The sequence below is a fragment of the Calliphora vicina genome, chromosome X (assembly GCF_958450345.1).
Source record: "Calliphora vicina chromosome X, idCalVici1.1, whole genome shotgun sequence".
Classification (NCBI taxonomy): domain Eukaryota; kingdom Metazoa; phylum Arthropoda; class Insecta; order Diptera; family Calliphoridae; genus Calliphora; species Calliphora vicina.
Window position 1 is genome coordinate 2661304 of NC_088785.1, and position 20148 is coordinate 2681451.

At 29.0% G+C, this 20148-nt stretch overlaps 1 protein-coding gene across 1 annotated transcript in view; it reads left to right on the top strand.

Moving 5' to 3' along the window:
- Positions 1-20148, top strand: part of 4E-T (eIF4E-Transporter) — a 109327-nt gene that overhangs the window by 63038 nt on the left and 26141 nt on the right. Inside the window, exons 5-7 of the mRNA XM_065514698.1 lie at positions 5016-5108; positions 6206-6820; positions 19887-20096. Coding sequence (XP_065370770.1) covers positions 5016-5108; positions 6206-6820; positions 19887-20096 — 918 coding nt within the window. The remainder of the gene's footprint in view (positions 1-5015; positions 5109-6205; positions 6821-19886; positions 20097-20148) is intronic.

The following is a 20148-nucleotide window of genomic DNA, read 5'->3' on the forward strand; positions in this document are numbered from 1 at the left end:
GATATCTAATGATAGATATTTCAAAGTCCATTGCAACGATGTAGATAAGGCTATAGTAAGTTGGACCTACAATAGGTCAAAATCGGGAAAAATATTTTTTAACCCGAATTTTTTTTTCATCAAAAAATTTTTTTGGTCATACATTTTTTTCCAAAATTTAAAAACTAAAAAAAAAATTAAAAAAAAACTTTTTAAAAAAAAAATTAAAAAACAATTTCAAAAAAAAAATTGGAAAAAAAAATACATTTTGTTTACCTAAAAATATATAAAAAAATTTATTTTAAAGTATAATTTGGTGAAGGGTATATAAGATTCGGCACAGCCGAATATAGCTCTCTTACTTGTTGAAGACAAAATACTTTTGTACAAAATGTGTATTAGACCCATAAAACTACTGAATAAATATTTATACATAATTCATAATTTAACTCCAAGATTTTCCTCTGACTTACTGCATAGAAACTGACTATACATATATATCCAGAGTTTAAAATTACTACTATATTAGTCAAAAAATTGCAAAAAAAATCATAATTTTACATGAAAACTGCAACAAATATTTAACAAGATAATATTTCATTGTATACATACTAAAAATATAAATACTATTTTCCAATTCCATATATGCACAAGCTTCATGGTAGAAATATTTGTCGCAGTTTTTCCAAAAATATTTTGCCTTACAAAATATTTTACGTTGCAGCTAGAAGACAAAATGAAAATTTTGCATTTTTAAATCTTTTGCTGCCTAAATATATGTATATTTTTGGTTAGCAAAAACAAATGAAATTGCTTGTGTATAATATACAAAAAAATTACTACAAAAACATCATACATGCAAACAAATTGCAGCGTGAAAACCATAAACTGCAAACGATATGCGCAGTGAAAAATTCAAACAATGAAAATATGGAAGATGCTAAAAGTAGACTGCCAAACCATACGAAGTTGAAAAATGTAAAATACGAAATTGTGCAAAGTTAAAAATGTTTTAAGCGAAAATGTTTATTTTTAAAATATTTCCGCCGCATATATGGTTTTGTTTTGCCGCATATAGTCATTGAGTAGAAAAATGTGAAAAAAACTATGAAGTTGATTTGGGTGTACAAAATAAAAATTGTATTGAAATGTGTGTTAATAAAGAATTTTAGTGCAATAAAATAGAAGTTTTATTTTTTGAGGTATGTAATTGTATGTATTGTGAAAGATAAATTAAATTAAATAAGATTCTGGACACAGGATAGCTAGCGGAGGATATTATTATTGAATTTTTTGATTGATTGGCTTTTTTAATACGAATTCAAATGTATTCATGCTGGTGGTAATAGGAGTCCAGAAAAATTAGTAAGAAAAAAAATAATTTTGTATGTAAAGCGGTTAAAAAAGGATATATAATGCAACAACAAAATGTGACAACAACAGCCAAATACCATAAATAACAGGATCATTCATTTTATGAATAAAATCTATCATAATAAAGTGTTGTACATTCAAATGTTTCCTTTCGTAAAATTTGTAACAGGAGAACAAACAAAAAAATAAGCAGCATAGAAAATAATTGTGGAAGAACAATTTTATGTGTAAGATATAATGCAAAAAAGGCACAGGTATAATTACAACAGTAGCAAAAGGAAATTAACTGCAACAACATCAACTTATACACACAAGTAGGTAATTATGATATAAAATTGCTGTATGTGTGTACATACAACAACAATTTATGCAAAAATCATAAACAAATACATAAATAGGTTCAGTTGTGATCGTGAGTGATTTTGTAGCAGGAGAAAAAAAGGATAAAGAGGAATGATAGAAAATGTAAGTATCAACAAAAGAAAGGAAAAGAGTTAAAAAGGGATAGAAAATGCAACAACCAGATTATGGAAGGACACATGCATGAAAGCAAGAATAATTTATCACTACAAATGAATACAAAGAGGTTATAAATAACAGGAGATACGAAATTTAAGAAAGTTCCTGAAAATATAATTCTACAATGAAGAAAATTTTACTGTATACAAATATCAAGTGAGAGCGAAAATGATCGACTTTGTTTGTGTTTTTAAAATTTAATACATATGAATGAGCATTTAAAGTTTAAATGCTCATTCATATGTATCCATTCGTAGTATTTCTAACAGGAGAACAAAAAAACAAATAAGCAACAGAGAACAAATTATGCAACGAAGGCACAACAAATTTTTTACATAGGCACGAGTGCAGCAGGAGAAAAAGGAAATACAACAACAACTACTTAACTACTACCTCAAGTAATTTTGAAATGCAACTGTTGGTTGTGTGTCCTCTAGCTGCATAATGCAACAACAACACATTCAAAAAATAGGAACAAATACAAAGCAAAGGAATTTCTAGACATGTGGTGGAGTACCGTTGCAATTAATTGCATTTTGTTGTTTCTTTACTGTTAATGTAGAAAATTAAAAAGTCAACAACAACTTGTGCAATCTGAAATGCAAATGAGTATGATTGGCTGAGCGTTTGTAACAGGAGTAAAATAAAAAAAATATAGAATGCTAAAAAAAAATATATGTATTGTGAAGGATAGGAATGCAGTGAAAGTACATTCAAGAAGGTTATGAGCAAAGGATAGCGGATGATATTATTATTGCATTGTTTGTGTAGAACTGATTTTTGTTGAATACCGTTACAGATCATTTTTTATTACGCATTTTGGTTTATTTTTAGATCGAGGAATTTTTGTCATGTGCACTGAGTTGTTGTTTTTTGTAAAGGATTTTTGTGCGTATTTGTTTTTTATTATTTGTACACTTGTCGTTGTGTCCGTTATTTTTTTTTCGCGAATAGTTGTAATATTGATTGCAGAATTATATTTTCAGGAACTTTCTTAAATTTCGTATCTCCTGTTATTTATAACCTCTTTGTATTCATTTGTAGTGATAAATTATTCTTGCTTTCATGCATGTGTCCTTCCATAATCTGGTTGTTGCATTTTCTATCCCTTTTTAACTATTTTCCTTTCTTTTGTTGATACTTACATTTTCTATCATTCCTCTTTATCCTTTTTTCTCCTGCTACAAAATCACTCACGATCACGACTGAACCTATTTATGTATTTCTTTATGATTTTTGCATAAATTGTTGTTGTATGTACACACATCCAGCAATTTTATATCATAATTACCTACTTGTGTGTATAAGTTGATGTTGTTGCAGTTAATTTCCTTTTGCTACTGTTGTAATTATACCTGTGCCTTTTTTGCATTATATCTTACACATAAAATTGTTCTTCCACAATTATTTTCTATGCTGCTTATTTTTTTGTTTGTTCTCCTGTTACAAATTTTACGAAAGGAAACATTTGAATGTACAACACTTTATTATGATAGATTTTATTCATAAAATGAATGATCCTGTTATTTATGGTATTTGGCTGTTGTTGTCACATTTTGTTGTTGCATTATATATCCTTTTTTAACCGCTTTACATACAAAATTATTTTTTTTCTTACTAATTTTTCTGGACTCCTATTACCACCAGCATGAATACATTTGAATTCGTATTAAAAAAGCCAATCAATCAAAAAATTCAATAATAATATCCTCCGCTAGCTATCCTGTGTCCAGAATCTTATTTAATTTAATTTATCTTTCACAATACATACAATTACATACCTCAAAAAATAAAACTTCTATTTTATTGCACTAAAATTCTTTATTAACACACATTTCAATACAATTTTTATTTTGTACACCCAAATCAACTTCATAGTTTTTTTCACATTTTTCTACTCAATGACTATATGCGGCAAAACAAAACCATATATGCGGCGGAAATATTTTAAAAATAAACATTTTCGCTTTAAACATTTTTAACTTTGCACAATTTCGTATTTTACATTTTTCAACTTCGTATGGTTTGGCAGTCTACTTTTAGCATCTTCCATATTTTCATTGTTTGAATTTTTCACTGCGCATATCGTTTGCAGTTTATGGTTTTCACGCTGCAATTTGTTTGCATGTATGATGTTTTTGTAGTAATTTTTTTGTATATTATACACAAGCAATTTCATTTGTTTTTGCTAACCAAAAATATACATATATTTAGGCAGCAAAAGATTTAAAAATGCAAAATTTTCATTTTGTCTTCTAGCTGCAACGTAAAATATTTTGTAAGGCAAAATATTTTTGGAAAAACTGCGACAAATATTTCTACCATGAAGCTTGTGCATATATGGCATTGGTTTATAGTTTGTATATTTTCAGTATTTGTGCACATTAATATGAAAACGATTCATATTTATTGCGCAGTCGGTAGTCAAATGTAAAAAACGTTTAACTAATTTTAAACCCTGTATATATCATTTGATAAAAAATGCTGAATCAATAGGAAATTTGATAAACAATCACTAAGAATCTTTTGTAGTGAAAGAATCTATGTTAGTTTTAGCTTTTATTTTTTTTATAATATTTAAAGTTTGTTATATGTTTTTGAAATACTACTTTTCTTAAAACTGTTATTTAAATGTTAATTGATGTAATACATTTTAGTAAATTCTCATAACTTTGTACATATTATATCAAATAAGCATAAAATAACGAAATTGATAATAATAAAAAAAACTACTGGGGTTTACTCTCTATTGCGATGCGAAAGGTAAATGCGATAAGAATAGAATTTGGTAATCTGTATGGTCTACGCAAACGCTTTCCCATAAAGAAGCAAGACTGGCTCCACAAAATAAACAATAGCGAAGAATGACGAAATGAAATGTAAAAATTTGTATATAAAAACATTTTAAACAAATTTTTTTACGATGCGAAAACGCAATAAAGTGTACCAATTATACCATTTTTCTTTCGCATCGCAATAGAGAATAACCCCCTGACATTCGACTAAAACATACTTAAATATTTAAAAAAAAAGTTTTAAGAAATGTCTTAAAATTAAATAATATTTCGTTTTATTTGGACACTAGTCGATGTTTGTTTCTTCCACCATATTTATGTCTAATAATTATTTTCATTATTTTTCAGATTTGAACGAAAGTGACTTTAATTCATTTATGACATTCTTAAAATGCAACAAATTTCCCACACCTGATTTACCAAAAGGTTTACCATCCAACGGTAAGTTTAATTTATAAATTTCAAATATTTAGCTACTTCTGCTTTTTTACTCTTCGGATTATTGTCATATCGGATAATGTAAAACCGAGCTCTATCGGATTTGAATTTTGGAAATGTATTTTCAAAGAGAAGCATTTATATTTTTCTGTGTTTGTAAAACAAAATTTATTAAATATTATGTTTCGTAATTTAGTAATAACGGAAAGGTAATATATATATTTCAGAGACCGAAAATAACGGGTTCACTTTCATTTCAACGGTAAATTCTCATTCGCAGCCATTTAAAAATAATTTTTTGTGATATATCACTGAGAGAGTGATTTATTAGAGAACATTTTAAGTTACGGGTTGAAAGATACCTAAATGAAACACACACAAATAATCTAGATGAGTAATTTATAATTTATTTTTTTAGTAAATGTCAGCTTGTGACTTTTATTTGCGAACATGAAAAATAAATCGCAAGAATTCATTTGATGCAAATCAACGCTTAAATATATAAAATTTATCAAAAGATTTATAACAATATTCTTTTCATAATTTGTTAAAAAGTAACAGTTATTAAGAACAAAAACAAAGGTCATACCAAACCATTTAAATAAAAATAATTTTATGTTTTGAGTTACAAAACATTTATTTTGATAGATATCCAACTCGCATCCCACTAAGCGATCAAAAAGGTCTTCAAGGAAAATATCTAAGCTTTCTTTTAAGAAAAAAGGGCCCATTTTGAAAAAAGAAGTCAAAAAAGTTTTTGATTTCGGAAAAAAAAATGCCTAAAATGTTATTATTTTTTTACCCCCTCTAACTCAGAGAGTTCTCCACCGATCTTGTTGAAAATATAAGTCTGTATAGATTCCGATTTGAGTTATAATCAAATGTGTACTTTAATATTTAATATACTTTTGCAATATTATGTCCCCTCTAAACGTATTTTCAAAGTTCAAAGCCGACATTACTAAAATTTTCAATATTGCAGTTTTATACCAAGTGCCACTCAAATAAGATAGGCACGATTAAAAACTGAAATTACAAGTTTTAAAATAATTTTCTATTGTATTGTGATCCACACTGTTCTTTTATTTTTTTAAATTCAGTTTCTGCACTAAGTGTTGAAGAACTAGAATCTAGAATGCGGAAAATGGACTCAGGAGAAATTGAAAAAAAAAAAGGCGCCAGCATTAGTCAAAATTTGGAGAAAAGCGATGGCAGTCAGGCTAAAGGATCATCTGGATTTGAAAGTGAATCAGACCCCTCTCCTCAATCGGCAGAAATAAACTCACAGGATGTGGAAGCATTTCGAAAATTACTAGACCAGCTAGGAAAACCTCGAGTAGATATATCAATGAACATTATCTTACCGAATACGCCAGGACAACCACATTCAGTACCAACTTCCGTTGGGGAATATCCCACTGGTATATCACCAATACCACCCAATGCACTGCCCCAATCGAATGTGGCCAAACAAGAATATATGATGAAACTTATGCATCAACAACAAATGTTACATCACCAGCAAAATGCGGGTAAAATGGTAGCACCTATTCTTCGACATCATCATCATAGAATTCCACAAATGTCTCCACAACAACAGACTGAAAATTTGCCTTTAATGTCAGCACCCCCTCAGCACCATCCTCACTCCCACTATATGCCAATAATAATGGGCCCTCCGCAGAAGCGACTTGATGTGCAACATATGATTCAGTGTAAGTAAATACATATATTTTGCTTTTTTAACATTACAGTGCACTCGCGATAATATGAACACTTTTTACTACCATATGGTACTCTAAAATATGAACTTGGTGAACTAAGCTATTCATATTTTAGAGCTTTTTAAAATATGAACAGCTTATTTTTCTTTGTTTAACGTATTTTATTTATCTACACAGAGTTGAAATCTAAATCAACAGGGTAGTGGATAAATTCTAATTCAACTGCTTAATAATTTTTGGACTTCCCTAGCTGCAGATGGGAATTAGATGCCATTCGCAAATATCAACAATCTTGCAAAAGTGAACTGGCCTGGTTTTAATTAGTTCATATTACCGCGAGTGCACTGTATTTATTACAATTACAATAAAATTCGTTATTAAATCATGTGGGAACACATTTCACATTCATTTTGAATTGAATTAATTTTTAAATTGGTATGATGTAATGTTATTAACCAATGCCTCATCTTTGTATGGAAATGTATAACCGGAGTAAAGAACACACTATATGTCTTTACAAAAATGATACTCCATTTTTATTTGTTTATTTCAGCCGAAACCAGTGTTTTAATAAAAATTATTAAATAATGTCTATATTTTATGACATTTGAAAATAAATCGTCCCTGATTGGCTAAAGTTTTATTACATATATGTATATTAGGGTGGCCCTTAATAAACGAAAGTTGGATTTTGGCCATTCTCACCCCCCAGTTTGGTGAACATTAGTAAAAAAATCATCCTGAAAAAATTTTAGGTAAATCGGTTGGGGTTAAGACGTGCGCAAGCCTTCTGAAGTTTTGAGATGCATTTACAAGCGGAAAAAATTCATTTTTTTCAGTTTTTGTAAAAATTTTGCCATTAAAAAATTACTTTTGTAATTCAATTTAAAAGAATCGAAATGTGTACGTAATTGTCGTTCTAATGAGACATAAAAAACAGAAATCGGTTAAAAAATTTTAAAGTTATTAAAAATTCGCCAGGCCATTAACGTGTCTCAGGCCACTAGAACAAGAAATGTTGGAACAAAATTAACATATTTTGAGAAATATTAAAATAAAAGCTCATTTTTACTTAAAATATGTCCATATTTACTTGTATATGAGTTTTTGTCTTCGTAGGATACCGTTAACCTATTCTTAGGTATGAACAAAAAAAATTAATTTTTTTAACGGCAGTTTCAAAACTCCATTTTCAAATTTTTAAAAATTTTGTTAAACAAATTTCAGAATTTTTTGATCATCTCATTGGGATTTATTAAGAATATAATAGGGAATTAAATCGTGAAAAAATTATGAAAATATCTCTTATAGTTTTTCCGTACCTGCGATTTAAATTTTGAAATTTTCGAGAAAAACCAATTATTTGGCAATTTTTAGGCCAATGAGCTCTATTTCCTTAGTCTTATGAATTTTAAGCCAAACTTATTCAGAATATTATAGTCCAGATAATTCTAAATATACTCTGAAACTTTTACTAAAATCAAAAAACGTTAACCCTTAAATCGTGAAGGTCAAAGGTCAAATTTTTCAATATTTGGAATTTCTCTTGGAAAGATTTTGAAATGTTCGAAATGTTGTATATTTTTGGGCCGATTTTGATGAAATTTAACAAAAATATAACACAAAGCCTAGTATTTACAAAAGCAGCAGAAAAATTAAAATTAACCCTATATAGCACTTGGTGTTAAAATGACCCCAAACTTAAAAAACCATAAAAAATTATGATTTTAAAAGTTTGGTGTCATTTTAACCCCAAGTGCCATTAAGCGTTAATTTCCATTCTTGTGCTGTTATTATAAACCCTAGAGTTTATGTTATATTTTTGTTAAATTTCATCAAAATCGGCCCAAAAATATACAACATTTCGAACATTTCAAAATCTTTCCAAGAGAAATTCCAAATATTGAAAAATTTGACCTTTGACCTTCACGATTTAAGGGTTAACGTTTTTTGGTTTTAGTAAAAGTTTCAGAGTATATTTAGAATTATCTGGACTATAATATTCTAATTAAGTTTTGCTTAAAATTCATAAGAGTAAGAAAATAGAGCTCATTGGCCTAAAAATTGCCAAATAATTGGTTTTTCTCGAAAATTTCAAAATTTAAATCGCAGGTACGGAAAAACTATAAGAGATATTTTCATAATTTTTTCACGATTTAATTCCCTATTATACTCTTAATAAATCCCAATGAGATGATCAAAAAATTCTGAAATTTGTTTAACAAAATTTTTAAAAATTTGAAAATGGAGTTTTGAAACTGCCGTTAAAAAAATTAAATTTTTTTGTTCATACCTAAGAATAGGTTAACGGTATCCTACGAAGACAAAAACTCATATACAAGTAAATATGGACATATTTTAAGTAAAAATGAGCTTTTATTTTAATATTTCTCAAAATATGTTAATTTTGTTCCTACATTTCATGTTCTAGTGGCCTGAGACACGTTAATGGCCTGGCGAATTTTTAATAACTTTAACATTTTTTGACCGATTTCTGTTTTTTATGTCTCATTAGAACGACAATTACGTACACATTTCGATTCTTTTAAATTGAATTACAAAAGTAATTTTTTAATGGCAAAATTTTTACAAAAACTGAAAAAAATGCATTTTTTCCCCTTGTAAATGCATCTCAAAACTTCAGAGGGCTTGCGGCACGTCTTAACCCCAACCGATTTACCTAAAATTTTTTCAGGATGATTTTTTTGCTAATGTTCACCAAACTGGAGGGTGAGAATGGCCAAAATCCAACTTTCGTTTATTAAGGGCCACCCTAATGTATATATCTGTGGTCGTTTGGAAAACTTGGTAACTCCACTTTTTGCGAATACTGAGATAACACCAAAAATAGAAACTAGTTTTTTTTTGGAAAAACTAGGTAACTCCATTATTCGAAAAAACAAGGTAACTGACATCGATTTTCGGTTTCAATGTTCAAAAATGAGTTAATGGAACCAGAAATCTTCAACATTATTTAACCCTTTAGGGACGGAGTTTTATTTTGAGAACCAAAATATATATGGTAGACATTTTTGCATTTTCTAAAAGATGATGAAAGAATATTATGTTCTGCATATTCAGAAATCCTGAAATCGTCCTTTTATCGTGGGACATATAATCCCAATCACTGTTCTTGATGGGTGATTAGAAATTAAAAAATGATAAAACATCTGAATATTATTAAATTTAGATGAAAGTACACATTTATTTGCTTACTAGCTGACCCGACAGACGTTGCCCTGTCCAAATTAAAAAATGCTTGTGTTCGATTTGTGAATTTGAGAGAAGCGGTTTGAAATGGGTGAAAATAGTTAAAAAGAAAAAAAAACGTATTGTTGAATGATAATTTTTATACATATAGGTTTGGGTTATGTTTGATGTACAATGAATCTTATGGTCATAAAATAAAATATACATAGAAGCGTTACTGAGAGACAAAGAACCTAAGTCCGTTGTCAAAATCCTAAGTCTTGCAACAACAGAATACATGTAAATCAATGTATATGTATATATTTGAGTTTTCATATAAGTAATCGAATTTTGGTCAGAAATATGAGAGATCACAGATCGAGCTCCTTTTCTTGATTAAACGCTTATTGGACAAGTTATTAGCGAATTTAGATATTTTTTGTAGTTTTTATATAAAAAAACTATTTTTTGTCAGAAATATGAGTGATCACAGATCGAGCTCCTTTTCTTTATTAAACGCTTATTGGCCAAGTTATTAGCAAATTTAGATATTATGAGTTTTTAAATAAAAAATCAATTTTTTGTCAGAAATATGAGTGATCACAGATCGAGCTGATTTTCTTGATTAAACGCTTATTGGCCAAGTTATTAGCAAATTTAGATATTATGAGTTTTTATATAAAAAATCGATTTTTTGTCAGAAATATGAGTGATCACAGATCGAGCTCCTTTTCTTGATTAAACGCTTATTGGCCAAGTTATTAGCAAATTTAGATATTATGAGTTTTTAAATAAAAAATCGATTTTTTGTCAGAAATATGAGTGATCACAGATCGAGCTCCTTTTCTTTATTAAACGCTTATTGGCCAAGTTATTAGCAAATTTAGATATTATGAGTTTTTAAATAAAAAATCGATTTTTTGTCAGAAATATGAGTGATCACAGATCGAGCTGATTTTCTTGATTAAACGCTTATTGGTAAAGTTATTAGCGAATTTAGATATTTTTTGTAGTTTTTATATAAAAAAACGATTTTTTGTCAGAAATATGAGTGATCACAGATCGAGCTCCTTTTCTTTATTAAACGCTTATTGGCCAAGTTATTAGCAAATTTAGATATTATGAGTTTTTAAATAAAAAATCGATTTTTTGTCAGAAATATGAGTGATCACAGATCGAGCTGATTTTCTTGATTAAACGCTTATTGGCCAAGTTATTAGCAAATTTAGATATTATGAGTTTTTATATAAAAAATCGATTTTTTGTCAGAAATATGAGTGATCACAGATCGAGCTCCTTTTCTTGATTAAACGCTTATTGGCCAAGTTATTAGCAAATTTAGATATTATGAGTTTTTAAATAAAAAATCGATTTTTTGTCAGAAATATGAGTGATCACAGATCGAGCTGATTTTCTTGATTAAACGCTTATTGGTAAAGTTATTAGCGAATTTAGATATTTTTTGTAGTTTTTATATAAAAAAACGATTTTTTGTCAGAAATATGAGTGATCACAGATCGAGCTCCTTTTCTTGATTAAACGCTTATTGGCCAAGTTATTAGCAAATTTAGATATTATGAGTTTTTATATAAAAAATCGATTTTTTGTCAGAAATATGAGTGATCACAGATCGAGCTGCTTTTCTTGATTAAACGCTTATGGCCAAGTTATTAGCGAATTTGTATATTTTGAGATTTTATACAAAAAAGTGATTTTTGTTCAGAAATATGAGTGATCACATATCGAGCTCCTTTTCTTGATTAAACGCTTATTGGTTAAGTTATTAGCAAATTCAGATATTTTGAGTTTTTATATAAAAAAATCGATTTTTTGTCAGAAATATAAGTGATCACTGATCGAACTCCTTTTCTTGATTAAACGCTTATTGGCCAAGTTATTAGCGAATTTAGATATTTTTTGTAGTTTATATAAAAAAACGATTTTTTGTCAGAAATATGAGTGATCACAGATCGAGCTCCATTTCTTGATTAAACGCTTATTGGCCAAGTTATTTAGAAATTTGGATTTTGTATATATAAAATCGAGTTTTGTTCAGAAATATGAGTGATCACATATCGAGGTCCTTTTCTTGATTAAACGCTTATTGGCCAAGTTATTAGCGAATTTAGAATGTAGACAACACTGAAATACATACTTTTAATTAGATTTGTAAAGTTTAGGGAATCCCCTTATATAAAAAATGTGTTTGCATCCTCTAATGTAATTTTTTTGTATGACAACGAATGAGTAATTTTATTTCAAAATATATTTTCTCGTGATCTCGTTTTCGAATTTTAATTATTAATTTTATTTTATATTTTAATAAAGCAGTTAGTAATAAAATAATTTTATTATTCCGGCACATTTCAAAAAATCTGGTCAATGTTGTAGATGGCGGTCGATCAACTCATTGTAATACATTCTCCTCAGTAAAGCACAATATTTGACCATTTTCCAGATGTGCAGTTGGATATCTTTCATGAATGGCAAATGAAAAAATGCTCCAAATATCTTCGTTACTGCTAACATAGCGGCCCATATGAAATTGCCATGTCACTACCTTTGGTCACATATTTACATCGCGATCCAAATCGCAGAATAACCTAATTTTGCGTGATCCATTGCAATGGATCGCGATCCCAATTTCACAATATATATTGAACGTGTAGCAGTGCCCTAAGGGTTTCTGATTTAATAGTGGCATTTGATCGGTATGAAATCAATAAATTCATTGTTTATTAAAAAAAACTTAAGAATTTCGACCATATTAAATCTACAAAACATGCGTAGTTAGTAGGGTATTCAATTAATCGGGTTTCTGGTTTAATCGGTTAACCGAGCAAATAATTAATCGGGGTTTAGATTTATTCGGTTAATAATCGGTTAATTTAAAATTATTCGATTAACCGAATAATATCTATTTAAATTTTAAATTGAAAATACAACCACGAATTTTGTGTACAAAAACATAAAAGACAAAAAAAACATAACAAGTCAACCAAAAAATAATAGCAAATATGGTATTTGAGATCCTTTTTGTATACACATTTGAGTTTTTTTTTTGGATTTTAGTGAGATCTTACGAAATAATCTTTTATAAAAAGAATATAATTGATTTTTTTCCCTTTGAACGATTTTTTCTTTAGATTTAATAAAACTTGACTTGGAAAAAACTCTTTCGCTGATTGTAGATGTTGGAGAAATCGAAAGCATGATGAATAATATTCATTATCTCAGTTTTTTTTAGTTCTTTCTAAGCATATAGGTTAAATTTTGTTTCGTTAAATTCTGTACATGTAAATGCAAACAATGTTTTAAATCCATGTAAATTAAATATGTCAGTTGTTATTCTCACTAAACATTTTTGTTGGATGTTCGAAAAAATATATAATTTTAATTTGAAATTTGTAATTGAATTGCATTGGAAAAATAAATACAAAAAAAACATGTTAAAGTGCCGATCTACACCATGACTTTTAAGACGTTCTTAATTCTCTTTTGATATTTTGAGTTTGTGGATAAGAGGGGTGGAGTAAAAGCAACTTCAAAAGAGATTTAAGAAAAAAACGATGTCTTAAAAGTCATGGTGTAAATCGGCACAAAGTGCAAAAAATGGAATTTCGGTTAATCGAAACAAATTAATCGGTTTATTTGTTATTTGAAAATCGGCAATTTTAAATTATTCGAACAGTTAACCGTCCAAAATTAATCGGTTAACCGATTAACGGTTAATCGATTTAATACCCTAGTAGTTAGAGAAATTTTTCAAATCTGATCGTAGATAAAGAAATTTGAACCACTATTTGTTATTATTTTCTATAAATATGAATAATGATCATTGAATATCCCTAAAATATGTAATGTTAGGCATCTTAATAATTCGTTAAGAGCATAAACTTTAAATTTGATTCATTCTTAATAACCAAATTTTTCTGCTGTGGCTTGAGTTGAGTGAACAAAATTCGGTTATTTTAATAGTAATATTTCTTTGCCATCTGACTATCTTTTGTAAGAACCGAAAAAATATATGGAAATAATAGAATGATTCAATTAGCAATTTGGCCACCGAAACGTATCTCAATATAGTAACATTTAGAAGAAAACTTATGAAGAAATTCCCGAAAATTCCTGACAAACATTTCCCGAAAAGTATGAACGCATATAACCTTCGCCATTCAATATTTCGTGTACCTTAGCAATTTATATATGTCTTTTACCATAAATAGTTAACAGAAAATTAGAGAAAATTGGGCATCTACCAACAAAATGATATATATTGTTACGTTTTAACCTTTTTAAAACGCTGGTTTATTTCCTTTAAATAAACCGGATACTTTTGATTGCAAATAAAAGCCGTTTAGTAGTTTAAAAATTGTAACAACTCTTTATTTATTCAAAATATACAACAACCACAGAATTAAATAGCCACTCAATGTTTTTTATACACGTTAATAAATTCTCAGAAATCCAGACACAATTTATAATGTCACGAATTTACTTAAAAATCACAACACACTTTAAGGCACTTAGTTGATGTTTATTCGAAAAGCGTCTCTGATAAACTCACTCACGACTGCAACCTCTGCCACTATTTATAACACTGCCATCTGCACTCTAGATTGGTCTTTAACTGTTAAAGTTCGAATATTCTAGATCATACGCCATCTGTGGTGTACTTTCTACAATGTTCTTTAACTGAATATTCGAATACAGCGTTGCCAACTTACGATCAAATCAACTGAAAGCTTTTATTTAATAATGCCCACAGATATGTTACAGTCTGCCATTACAGCACTGTTATTTGAAAGCATTATGCTAATTTTAAATCAGCCCTTAAAATCGTTATATTTGAATTCAAGTACAATTTCGTAACAATATTCTCAAGTTCATCATAGTTACACACATATACAGTACAGAGCATAAAAAAATGCAAAGCATATGGGCAATTCCATATCATCGTACGTGACATTTGTACGCCTATAGAGTGGAATAGATTTTGCAAAAATAAGAGCATCTGAAAAATAAGTTGGTCTTTATGTTCCATTCAGAGGGTACTATATTTTAAAATAATAATAAGTTCTTTCGAAATATTGTTGTCCAAAATATTGATCGAAATATGGGTATATCGTACGTGCCATAAAACGGAACTCATTTTGAGGTACATGTAGAAATATGCGAAAATATTCGAATCGTGAGAGGCGTTATGTTTTCTTTTAATTTCTTACACTAAACGAAATATGTTTCCTTTACAATCCGTCATATTTAAATAAAAACAATCTTCGGATGATTTTATAATAAATAAAATTTAATATCGTACGTGACAGACTATTCTCTTATAATAAAACAATATATATTCTGTGAATATATGTATACAAAAACTAAAAAAATTAATAGAAAATATACTGTTACGTTTTAACTTTTTTAAAACGGGGTGTTTATTTCCTTTAAATAAACCGGATACTTTGATTGCAAATAAAAGCCGTTTAGTAGTTTAAAAATTTTAACAACTCTTTATTTATTCAAATGTACAACAACAACAGAATAAAATAGCCACTCAACGTTTTTTATACACGTTTATAAATTCTCAGAAATATAGACACAATTTATAATGTACACGAATTTACTTGAAAAACACAACACACTTTAAGGCACTTAGTTGATGTTTATTCGAAAAGCGTCTCTGATAAACTCAATCACGACTGCAACCTCTGCCACTATTTATAACACTGCCATCTGCACTCTAGATTGGTCTTTAACTGTTAAAGTTCGAATATTCTAGATCATACGCCATCTGTGGTGTACTTTCTACAATGTTCTTTAACTGAATATTCGAATACAGCGTTGCCAACTTACGATCAAATCAACTGAAAGCTTTTATTTAATAATGCCCACAGATATGTTACAGTCTGCCATTACAGCACTGTTATTTGAAAGCATTATGCTAATTTTAAATCAGCCCTTAAAATCGTTATATTTGAATTCAAGTACAATTTCGTAACAATATTCTCAAGTTCATCATAGTTACACACATATACAGTACAGAGCATAAAAAAATGCAAAGCATATGGGCAATTCCATATCATCGTACGTGACATTTGTACGCCTATAGAGTGGAATAGATTTTGCAAAAATAAGAGCATCTGAAAAATAAGTTGGTCTTTATGTTCCATTCAGAGGGTACTATATTTTAAAATAATAATAAGTTCTTTCGAAATATTGTTGTCCAAAATATTGATCGAAATATGGGTATATCGTACGTGCCATAAAACGGAACTCATTTTGAGGTACATGTAGAAATATGCGAAAATATTCGAATCGTGAGAGGCGTTATGTTTTCTTTTAATTTCTTACACTAAACGAAATATGTTTCCTTTACAATCCGTCATATTTAAATAAAAACAATCTTCGGATGATTTTATAATAAATAAAATTTAATATCGTACGTGACAGACTATTCTCTTATAATAAAACAATATATATTCTGTGAATATATGTATACAAAAACTAAAAAAATTAATAGAAAATATACTGTTACGTTTTAACTTTTTTAAAACGGGGTGTTTATTTCCTTTAAATAAACCGGATACTTTGATTGCAAATAAAAGCCGTTTAGTAGTTTAAAAATTTTAACAACTCTTTATTTATTCAAATGTACAACAACAACAGAATAAAATAGCCACTCAACGTTTTTTATACACGTTTATAAATTCTCAGAAATATAGACACAATTTATAATGTACACGAATTTACTTGAAAAACACAACACACTTTAAGGCACTTAGATGATGTTTATTCGAAAAGCGTCTCTGATAAACTCCCTCACGACTGCAACCTCTGCTACTATTTATAACACTGCCATCTGCACTCTAGATTTCTCTTTAACTGTCTAGAGGTTTCTAATACATACGCCATCTGTGGTGTACTTTCTACAATGTTCTTTAACAGAATATTCGAAATCGAATACAGCGTTGCCAAGTTACGATCAACTCAACTGAAAGCTTTTATTTAATAATGCCCACAGATATGTTACAGTTTTACAGCACTGTTATTTGAAATCATTATGCTACTTTTAAATCGGCCGTTAAAATCGTTATATTTGAATTCAAGTACAATTTCGTAACAATACATTAGGTTTCCAATTTGACAATAGCAAAAAACAATCAGAGTCAAATTCATTTCATACTACAAGGTAATTGGGAGCCTAGTTTTCGCCGCAATTTTAGGCTAAAACATTAAAAAATTATATATAATCAGTTTAAAGTATTATTTTTGTATTTAAAATGTTGTAATATGATCTAAATCAGTCATGCCCAAGCCCTATACTCTTGGTACTCTTTTGTTTTTGTAATTGCTCTTAGCTATAGGCTGTGTGTTTTGTATACTCACTAGAGCACTCAGCACTAGCAATACAAAATACACAAACAACTTTGTCTTATTATTTTTTTGTCGTTCTTCACTGAATACACGCATGTTGAAAGCAACAGTTTCGTATGCTTAGCTGGTAAACATCGACGACTGCGATCGTCCATGTAGATTTTGTTTTTGTTGAAAGTGAGTTTTTTTTTCTTTTTTCTTTGTATGAATTGGTTTTAGCAACAACAAATATTGAATAAAAAGTAGTTTTTCTTTAAATGTATTGGTTTTTACTCTTCCATAAGGAACTTGTGGGCACCCCTGATCTAAATACTTTCAGATAGTAACATTTTATTCTTTTCTTCTATTCAAATCATCTTGAAAAAAAGTTTCAAGGGTTTTTGTTTTTTCAGTCGTGGTAGCGATTCTCGTGGAATTACCCATATGTTTTATTTTTTAAATCGGAACACAAACGAAGAAATATGACCGTTTTAAAAATTTAACATACCCGAGGTGTCCTACTTTGGGGAGCCCTGACCGTGCCCCTGGTGGGCCCATGAGGTCCAAATTCAAAATTTAAACTCGACAACACTTTCTCTTTGTGTATCTCAAATTTAATTCAAATCGGACCAACTTTTTAAAAGTTACAGATTTATTACCTCTTTTTTTGTTATTTATACCACTGTGAGTTGCATTTTTGATGCTCGGTACTGTATTTACGAGGGTGCTGTGGCTTAATTGGTTAGCGCGTTTGATCATTAAGCATGATATGGTATTTGTGGACTGGGTTCGATTCCCAGCAGCTGCCAACCAACAACATCAGTTTATAATAATTATTAGTTTACTAATAACTAATATTTATCACAGCGCCCTCCTTCGGTGGTATAACACTAAAACGCCACCGAAGTAAAATAATTAAATAAAGGTTGTTGGCTTGACTAAGGCGCCATCTCACCATCAGAGGCGCTGCAACCTGCACTAATAACAAACATAACGCGCAATTGCAGAGTTGTTAATTAAAAAGCTTTTCTCCTCCTTTCACCACCTTTTCCTCTACACTCTATCCCCTTTCCAAAGAAAGTAACACATTTATATATAGGCATATTAATTGCCTGAGTGTTACTTCTCTTTTAAAAAAAAAAAAATGCAAAATAATAGAATGTTATGTTTTTTCTATTGAACCTTGTATATCAGATTTTATTTGAAATTTATATATAGTATTCTTATATATTAATTATTCATCTCAGAAGTTACATTATTTTTAACGTACATTGTTATTTGTCCTGATTTTTGATTATTTGTGGAAGATAGTTTTATTTTTTTGAATTAAATATAACATAAATATTAGCAAAAAGTTTGTAGATGGGTGGTCTTGGATCACAAAATTTAAAAAATTATTCACCCCTATCGCGAATCAATATTCCACATGAAATATTTTCCCTTTTCCTTTTTTCGTTCATCAACTTTGTTCACATGAAAAAATTCCCCTTGTTGTGAAATTTTTAGATTTAATTTTGTAAACAATAAACGGTTCATGGGAATATCACGATAGAAATTTTCCCTTCATGGGAACAAAATTTCACATGTTAATGCCGATAGGGGTCATTAATTGCTTCCTGAATATTAAATGTGTTTTGTCGTTCAGCGTATTTAAAAATAAAAATCAGTTCTTCTTGATAAAACAAACTCCAAACACCATGTTTTCTTTGATCAGGCGCGGATCCAGGACAAGGCTTTTAAATTTTTGTAGTGAATATTTTCATTATTGTAGGAGAAATTTTTCATTCCCGCTAGAGATCTGCTCTTGAATTTGATTGATTGCAACTCAATTCAAATGAATTGGAAACGAATTGCAACTCAATTTTACAAATTCATTTAAATTGGAAATGAATTAAAATTCATTTCTGCCTACTTCGTTTGAATGGATTCAAATTTCATTCAATTCATTTTTGTTGTTAAATGAATTAATTAAAAATTTAGCTAATTTATAGCTCTGTTAGATAGTATATGCATTTGAATTTTATAACTCAAGAATTGAACTTTGAAGTTTTGAATGAAATGTGATTTATTCATAAACTTTTAAATGACATACAGTAAGTAGCCGAATAAAGTCTACATACAGGAAGTCAAAAGTAATGAAATATATTTGTTAAAAAAATAAATTCATGCTAAAAAAAATTAAAACAACATCACTTTAGTGTTCAAAATATTTTGAAACTTAAAAGCCACGCCCACCAAAAAGTAGGCGTAACCGAAAATACAATTTTTGTTATTTTACTCAGAATCAATAACTATAATAACGGTGAACTTTTGCGCGTTATTTGATTTTTTTTTTGCTAAAATCGACATAAGACTTGTATTATTATATATTTCATTAAAAAAATGTTTTAAAGTAACACAATTATTTTTCCAGTATATAGACTTTATTGGGCTACTGTATATTTATCTTTCAAATACATTTGTAATTTCATTGCACTATTTAATAAAAGAATTTTAACTTATTTCATTATTCTAGCTGTTGTCCGTGAGGAGCTATCGCGAAGCTTTTTGGAAAAAGAATTAAAGAACCCAAATGTTCCCCCTTACACTAAAGATATTATTTCGACAGTATTAAAGGAAACATCCCGATACAATCCATCTACAGCAGGCGGTCAAAATGCACCTGATTCGGTGGAAGCAGCCGCCACCAGTGATATTTCCGCTGCACCTAACCATTTAATGCAATGTAAGTAAACTCCATTTGAATCTTCATTTTTTAGTTTCGAGAAGATATACCT